General features: G+C 38.5%; 1 protein-coding gene across 12 annotated transcripts in view; it reads right to left on the bottom strand.

Moving 5' to 3' along the window:
• Positions 1–1,633: 1,633 nt before the first annotated feature.
• The window catches only part of FAM172A (family with sequence similarity 172 member A), a 523,432-nt gene continuing 515,994 nt past the window's right edge, over positions 1,634–9,071 (bottom strand). For all 12 annotated transcript variants that reach the window (XM_033179131.1, XM_033179140.1, XM_033179122.1 and 9 more), the window contains one exon: positions 1,634–7,610. In XM_033179131.1, coding sequence (XP_033035022.1) covers positions 7,361–7,610 — 250 coding nt within the window. In that variant the 3' untranslated portion in view covers positions 1,634–7,360. The remainder of the gene's footprint in view (positions 7,611–9,071) is intronic.

The following is a 9,071-nucleotide window of genomic DNA, read 5'->3' as shown; positions in this document are numbered from 1 at the left end:
AATGTGAAAAACAGGAAAGTAATTGAACTTGTTTTAATCAAGAAAATCTTACTTAGCCTCCGCAACTGGAATCCATGTGACAATGAAGAAGGAAAGGGACATGAATTCAAACAGCTGACACAATAATCAGCAGCAACTGACAGCATCTCGTCTGATATTTGATATCAAGCACTAGATCAATATTTGTGAGATCAATGCAATTTTAATGGTTTTTTTCAAATCTGTATGAAAGCCAAATTGTGACACTCTGTGGTAGCGTTATTTTTAGAGGTGGTTACTCCAGGGGATGATATTAAGTAATTTATTGATGCAAAGCAAAAGCAAAAGCAAAAATGGGGAGTGGGGAGGGGAGGAACCAAAAAAAACCACCACAACAAACCATCAATATTTCTTCAGTTGATAAATCCTGATTATCCAAGTACGCAGAGAAGGTGTGAACATTTATTGGAAAAAAGCCATTTATTTAATTATGGATAAAAAAATAAAATAAACCTTTGAAAAATTATTTGGAGGTACATGAAGATGAACTGGATCAGAGGCACCTTTTTCAGACACAATGGGATTTGGTGGTATGTGAGTAAAAAGAAATGAAAAGGATAAAAAGAGAAAACCTAGGCCTTATCGCTACAGGGTCAATCCCCTCATGTGTGGAATTCAGTGGGAAATAACAAATTTTTCTGCATCTTTGGCAGAGAGGAAAACTGAGAGCCTTATCTGACACTCTAAGCAATGTTCCTACAGAGGTCAAATAGAGAGAAAATAATAAATAGGTCTAAATATTGTGTATTATTTTCCTTAGAAGGATTTATACCATGTAAAAAATAAAATGTATTTAATTTAACTCAGAGACACATAGTTCCTAACCCTAACCTTATATTTTGACTCATTTGCTTACAAATTCCATTTTGATAAAAATGCTAAACTTGGATTTGTTTTTACAGATTCAATTTTGAGGAATTTTCACCTAGAGGAATCCAAGATCTTCAGTCAAAACAGCAATTTCTGGGGAGGTAGATGATGGGGGGGGAGGAGTAGCAGAGGGGTTATAACTTGCTGAACATTTCAGTAAGAACAGTAACCAACATGAGATGTGGTGGTCCTGGGTAGTGTTCCATGACAAGCAGAGGTTTACATTTTTTAGGTTCAAGAGCAGGTAAACGTCTTTCGTTTGGAATTCAACTGTAGTTAAAAAATTGGGAGACCTGGTTTCTTTTTCACTTGAAAGAATAAGAACATTTTAGGAAATTTCTGATGCCTGACCTAAAGCCCTCTCATCCTTCTTCAGACAGAGAATAAAATACTTCAAAACTATGCAATTCTTTAAGGGAAAAATTTTTCCCTTAAATGTTTCTTTTTTTCCTGATGTTTTTGTTGATGACAGTAAACTGCCTGATAAGAAACTGACAGATCACTTCAAATAAAAGGCACTGTATTGCATGCTCTGAAATGAAATTCATATCTAAGGCCCTTTGCAGAATTAAATCATGCACCTAGTATATTCCTTAATAATCTAGGTAAAGGTATATTTTCCAGGATTTTAATAACTCCATAAAAAGTCTCTCTCTGCGTGTGTCTTTATCCCTTATAGTATTTCAAATGTGGCAGATTGCCTACAAAGTAAAGATACCAACAGTTTAAATAAAATTTTTCTTTAATGAAATAAAGCCAACCTTACACACAAATGCATATTACATACAGATAATTTACAGGTTCAATGAACTTGAAGCTTTGAAATATTTATTCCAATGCCTTGCAGATTTGAAGATGAAAAATTTATTTAACAGAAGTTTACAAACATTCATGGTAACCAACATATACAGAACATCTACTATATTATAGGCATTGAAAAGACATAGATTGTATATGTTGTCTGTGTATTTCAGGTGAAATGGACAGCAATGGGCACATGTACCTCATGGATGGATATGTGTGTATGAGACATATATATATTTTCAATTAGGTAGCTCTTTCTTTTTTTAAATCTTGAGTTATTCTAAAGAAGAAAATAAACTGTATACTCACTTGTAGTTAATCGAACTTCATTTTGGCTAATCATAATTTGACCAGTGATTTTTTTTCCTCAGAGCATGAAGGACAGTGCTTAGCATTTAAAAGTTTAGTGCACCCAAAATGTTGCTCTTCTTAAGCCACTTTGAAGTAATGCTAGTGAGTCTACGATCCAGATCTACATGTTAATCTCTAGTTTTGCCTTCAAACAGAATTCAGTTACAAAGAACTTGGAAAGATTTTGAATCTATTCAGGAGAGAAAAACTCTTTAATTTTCTGAGGAGTAAAAACTCCCGAAGAAACTTCATATAGCTTCTTAGATTTTGCTTAGCATACGTGATAAAACATTGATTGTTGCAGTTTGGTGACCCATGAAATTTGGGGGTTAGTTTTCTCTTCAGACCAGAGCATATAATTATGCAAATAAAGAGCTGTCACTGATCTAGTGAAATACTCACAAACACATGCACTCTGAAATTGGACAGAAAAGTGAAAATGGTTGGTGATGTGAGGGTGCCATGGTTTGTTTTCCTGCCAAGTTTCTATCCAAATTCATTATTCAAATTGTAAACTTTAAAAAGAGACATAGCATTCTTGGGGTGTTGGTTGTCTTTTCATTTCAGATTCTTTGTATTGGTATTGCACGCTGACCACAAAGTACACTTCAACATTATTTTACCTATGACAGTTCTCCATATTAGCCGAGGTAATAGCCAAGGAAGAGAAAGATGAATGATCTAAAAGGAAAGATGCAGGACTTCCCTAGATTTCTTTCTAGAAACATGTTTCATGTCTGTTTCAAACAGAACTCAACTCCAACAATACAAAGGATATAGTGAAAGGTTTTTCACAAATCTCAAGGCGAAGGACTGGGAAAAGTTGCTTAGAAGGCCTCAGGGACTAAGTCAAACTTCCACTTTCAAGTTTTTTATATTCCAGGGGAAAATACTGGTCACTGTGTGGTATCCACTTCATGGTCAGACTTTCAGGATGACTTTCTCCTATCTAGCAATTAAAGTCAACTATTTAACATTTGGTGATTTTAAGCTTTGCAGTTCATTTTACAGTTATTACTTCTCTAAAACCTTTGTGCTGGGAATTAACAAAGTTTTTCAATCTAATCATGCTCTTTGGAATCAAGGTCTCTCAATTCTAAAGTTACCATTGCACAGGCTGTTGCATAATTTTAGATGTCATGGAGAGTCCCACTGATGAAATCTGAGAAGGCTCATGTCAGACCACTGACTGCTAAAGACATCACTACATGAAAGATCAGTGGTGTGAAACTTTAAAAACATCGATCCAAATGAATCAATTAAATCAACATTCATCCTTCCTAAGTGTGTGGTTTAAAACTATCATTGTTGCTTTTTTTTTTTTTTAAAAAAAAACTTACATAGATTTTGAGATAAATGCTGGAATGCTTTGATGGCTACTTCTATTCTCGAATCTCCGTTAATCGACTTTGTGCTATTTCCCTCTTTTCAACATCTTCCACTTGGTGTACATTCTTTACTTTTAGTACAGTGCATGACAGTTGCAATGCTTTAAATCTAAAACCGCCTAACAAAGCTGACGCTTTAGGTAGGGTAGCTTTAAGCTCTGTGAAGTGTTGATTAAAAACCCTTTCCCAGACTCAAACTGATCTTTTTGGAGATTAATAGAATATTAGATAAAAGGAAGACGAACAATTCAAGAGACTCCCACTCAGTCATTCTATACAAGGAAGGAAGGAAAGTATTCAATTTTTGAAAGGGAGTACCTCCTGGAGTCTTTTATTTTATATTATTACAGCCACTAATAAGTAATAATAAAATAACCACCACCATCATCCCCCTTTTTGCCACCCATATTTCAAAGATGAGAGTGTCTCACATTTATTTAAAGACTTTTTTTTTTTCTCCACAGAGGCATATGGAAAGTTTTTGAGAAATTTTTACACTTTCTGTAGTAGTACTCTTTCTTAAACGAATTAGGATTACAGACATCAACAGGAACCTGTCAGTTTACAGTAAAAAATATGATTATAACAAGAGACACGTGTTTGGATTGGAACCGCAGATAATCCAGAGAAACAAACAAAATCTAACTTATTAGCACGGATAATACAGTTAACATATCTCTAAAAGGGGCTAAAGGTTTTAAGAAAGCTGTAAAAGAAATGTAAGTTATTTTCAGATTGAACACAGTACATCAAGAACCTGTATACACAAACTTGAAGGCAACTTAATCTCACCAGACTCCTCTTGGAAAACATATTTATTTATGGCATATTCAAGTTTATTTTATAAACAACAGTTTAACGATAGGTTGTTCAGATTTCCTTGCTAAGGAGGTATTTTAGATATTAAAAACAACTGTCTTATAAATGTTAGCTTTGTAAAAGGTGCAAGCCAAATAGTGACTCAACTGAAGTTAGAATATTACCTTACAGCAATACTAACAGAAATAAAAAGTAACCATAAGGTTTAAAATATTGATGGATGCTGTTTCATCCTTCCTTTTACGTTTTTGCTTTAAAAAATCTCTATGCAATTGGTGAATAAGCAAGAATTCTTCTGAGCAAGAATAACAACATCACTGTTGTTGGGAAAATTGTTATTTTAAAATGGAAATGGAAATATACAGGAAAAGCTTGTGCTTTCCTTTTTATTCTTTGAATAAGCAATAATAATGCAATCCAGGTCAAAGCACAAGGCAGAAAGTCGAGAAAAGAACAGTTATTACAAGTACACGGTCTTCTTTTCAAATATCCATGAAAATGTTTAACGACTGGATGGCTAGGTATCTACAGAAAGCTCTAAAGCAATAATCTGGCCTTTAAGTTTCGACAGGACTATTTTGAATCTTAGATTTATCAGTCACTCCTTTCCCATTCTACTTGTTCTAAGAATTAAGTATAAAATTAAAATAAAAAGTCCACATCCTGACTTTAAATGTCCACTCTCCTAAAAACCTGTTTGAGGAAACAAAAATGGGGAAGAAGAAGATCAAAGATATTGTTAACACTGGCGGCACTCATGCAGGTGGGCTAGTACCAACTGCTGGTTGTCACTCCAGGAAAATCGAGGTGAACATTATTACATTTATATCAACAAACCCATAATCAACAGGTTAAAAATCCTGCATTACAAAGGATCTGATCACTTATCAGTTGGTGGTCTGGAAGTTTGCCTAGCTCCCTCTGGGCTGCTACAGCTCAGATTCACAAGTAGAAATTACATTTACACAACTTAAGTTTGCAAATAGTTCTCTATAGATAGTTAAACAAGGCCTAACCATCCAGTAGTTTTAAAGTATTAGAGGCAATTAAATAGTGATTTATTCTAGTTATAAGTAAAGGTTTAAAAAGAGGAGAGATGATTTGAGAGAAGGAATAGGAGTGATTTGGTTTATAAACTGAGCATATTTATTTTGCTCTAATTTAGGTGCAGAAGCTTCACAAATTTAGCATTGCAGAAGTGTTGGTTTTTTATAAATGCTATAAAATTGTTTCCTGTCAACATTTTCATATACTGAAAACACGACACAATTTATAATACCTTGAAAAATATATTCACATCTATTCTTGAATCTCTCACTGGAAGATATCATTATTTTACACAGTTCACCAGTACTTCTAAAGTAGTAAAGATTGGATAAAAAGGGTCAATATCACAGACAAATGTGCTTGATGTTGTTGGGGTTTACTCATTTTAAGCCATCCAGTAGCTGAATAAAATGCCATTTTGATTTTTCCTCCCATATAGTTGATTTTGCTTAAGTAACACCAAAATATATGCATACCTGACCACTGAAGAAAGATTACTTTGTCATCATTAAAACTATAGAACTAATGAATGTACTTGTATGTCAAACACAGCAATGAGATATTAACAGCTTTAAAACTTGTTGAAATTGGTTCATAATATAAAAACATTTAAGCACGAAGTGGTTGATTTTAAGTTACTTTTCTGAGGCATTAGACAGTTCTAAGTCATTTTGGGTACATTTTATCATGTCCTGAAATAAGGCAGGCATATTAATTGTTGCATTATTAAAAAAGGATGAAAACTATTAAATTCATGTTCTCATCTATTAGAAACAATCTTTACTAGGTAATTAAACTTGTCAAGTAATTAAAAAAATGTGAAAATTTAAGATTTTAATCAAAAAGTTAGCAAAACCTGAACATCTCCTGTATTTCACAGTGTTGGCCACATCTTAGCTGGATTAAAATACTTAATTGTTCAAACTGTAGGGCTAAACCCTACAGAGGAAGCAGAGTGCTAAAAATTATACCATTGGACTGAGAGAAGAAATTCTTTCACATCAAGTCCTTCTCTTATTGTTAAAGCAGAAAACTAAAAGGATAATTTTAGCCCCACTTAGCCTTTCAGAAGAAAAAGGCTGCAGAGCACATAGGTTTAGTTTCCTGATGACAATAAAAAAATTCTCTCCCTAGAAGTGCCTAACTCCAAGAAAGCTCAGAATAGATCATTCTGGAAAGGATTAACAACAACAATCTTTCTCCACAGAGAGATTTAAAAAGCAAAACTTAAGTGAGTTATATCTAAATTACAATGCCACTCAGTACACATTATATATTTAAAAAGTAAAGTCAATTCCAGTGATAACAGTTGGAAATTTCATTGAAAATGGGACTTTTTACACCTACACTTAAAAGAGCTGCCCATCATTGTTTCGGTTTTAACAGTGTCTTCTGAAATCAGAGACTTGTGTAAACTCTCACAAACAGCTGGCAAAAAAATTTTCAGCAGTAATGCGGATTCAGTACTTTATAGATTTTTATGCAAAGTTTTCCTTTTTTTTTTTTTCCTGGTCCCGAAATGAAAATAGGGAGAGAACAATTTGCACTCCCCAAACTACATGGTACATCATGGCATTTATGTTCTGAATTTGAAATTGGCTTGGAGCATGTGTGCAGAACTTCCTAAAAAAAAAAAAGAGGTGGGTAATAAGATGCTCTCAGGGAAAAACCTAGTTAAAATGGAAATCTGAAGTCGGGAATAAAAGTTTGCTCCAGTTGAGAGCAGGGAAAGATGGACATGATTAAGGAGGTGAAAGCAGCAGCGGCTGCGCTATAGCGGGCGCTAGGACCACGCCGACGCCGCCCGCTCTGCAGCGCCCGCGCGGGCTAGGTCAGGGCAATTAGAGCCGCGCTAGCCGCGCCAGGCAGGGCGCTGTCAGCCTTAATCTGAGCGCTGACGGGCGGCACTCAGCCCGCGCTCAGCCCACAGGAAGCACGACCAGTGAACCCATATTGCTTTGACAGTTGCACTCATCTAGAAATAATGCAAAACGCTATTTAGATGTATATATCACGACCCTGTGCTCTGGGAAGAAAACAATCTAATGAGGGGCTGGGAGTCCGCTCGACGACACAAGCAGTGAGGAGGGTGCGGGTGCGGGTGCGGGTGCGTGCGCCAGGGTGGCCTCCCCCGTCGCGCTCGCTCCTCTTACAGCTCTTCGTGCTTGATGCGGTGCGAGCGGCGCGTCACAGCCGGCTTCAGGGAGCTGATCTTGGCTTCTGAGGCTTCGGTAAAGAATTTGAAAATAGACGGGAAGCTCTTCCAGGAAGTTAGCTCGTGACGGTCGGTGCCTGCAAAGAACCACACATTCGGTTACCAGGTGGCCACGCGGTGCCGGCCGCGGTGAGCGCGGCTAGGGCCAGGCCTAGCTCCGGCTGGCTACCACCCCGCCCCGCCCCAGGCGCCCGCGCCCCGCCCCAGGCGCCCGCGCCCCGCCTCTCAGCCAGGGCCCCGCCCCCTCGCGGGCGCGCGCCGCCGCCTCTCAGGGCACACCTGGGGCTGCGGGGTCACTTGCACCCCCAGCTCAGAGGAACTCAGACTTAGCTATCCGCGGCGTCGGGGCGTCTCCGGCCTAAGTCTCCATCCCTCTCCCGACGCGGGGACGCGGCCCGCATCTGTCCCGGGGTCGCTCAAGGCGCGGCTGGACGCCCGAGGCCTCCGCCTCTCCGAGCCAATAGAAGCGCTGGGCGGGAAGGGCCACTCCCTCTCCCTCCGGGAAACCACCCACCTCCCCGAGACTCGGCGCGCGCGGGGATTGGTTTTCCCTGCGCGCGGGATCAGCTGCCATCCACCCCACAGCGCCTGTTTTCTTGCCTCCCAAGGGGGTTGGGGGCGGGGTGGGGAAGGATTTTTCTCGCCTCTCCCGGAAGCTGTGCTGTTAGACACGATTACCTCAGCTAGGTCACTGGGACCAAATCATACGGGACGCTTAATGAAGGACCACATTCAGAAGGGATTATGCCTTGAAGTGTCCTGGCGGGCGACATTTTACAGATTTTAAGGGGCAAATTTAGAACAGCTAAAAAAAAGGTTTCAAAGCAGTGACTACTAAAAGAGCATCTAGGCCTCCCATTTTGTCAGGAGGAATTCAACTTAGAAAATGCAGGTTAGTTGTCAATTTTTGGGGTTATTTTATTTTACTACAGCTTCTGTCTGTGGTTTCGATGTAATACTAATGTATAGCATGTTTTCAAATCAAATCGACCTTCAGTTTAACACAGGCAGCAGATAACACGGATGCAGGCATAAGAACAGATGAGGAAATACATTTATCTATTTTTGACTCCCTGTGATGGCTTATGTAGCATTTTACGAGTGGCTTCATAAATGAGCACTTTTTAAAATTAAAAATTAATTACAAAGACTTCCACAGAAGAATAGCTTTTAAACAGTTGAAATCCCTTCCTAGATCACGCAATTATGCAGAGAGATATCGCTTGGAAGTCTCCGGATTCAGGGCCTCAGTCTGATACTTTAACATTGTTAATGATAATTCTTTAGTCTGTAATAGTAGGTCATTGCTATGGTTACTCTACAATGGTGCAACACTTTGCTTTCCCCTTCAGCTATTCGCTGAGACCTGGTAACCACATTTGTTGCCTAGCAACAGTTTTGTGACAGTATCACAATCTAGGAGTTACAACAATAAGGATGCTATGGCTGCTGTCGGCCAGAGAGCAGAAAGCTACAGTCTGTGCCTGACTTAGCTGTGGGAGCTGGTCCTACTAGAGAACCCCTCTCTCTTTATCGGT

Source organism: Trachypithecus francoisi, unplaced genomic scaffold (genome assembly GCF_009764315.1).
Source record: "Trachypithecus francoisi isolate TF-2019V2 unplaced genomic scaffold, Tfra_2.0 Lachesis_group2, whole genome shotgun sequence".
NCBI classification, from domain to species: domain Eukaryota; kingdom Metazoa; phylum Chordata; class Mammalia; order Primates; family Cercopithecidae; genus Trachypithecus; species Trachypithecus francoisi.
This window is presented reverse-complemented; position numbering and strand designations above follow the sequence as displayed.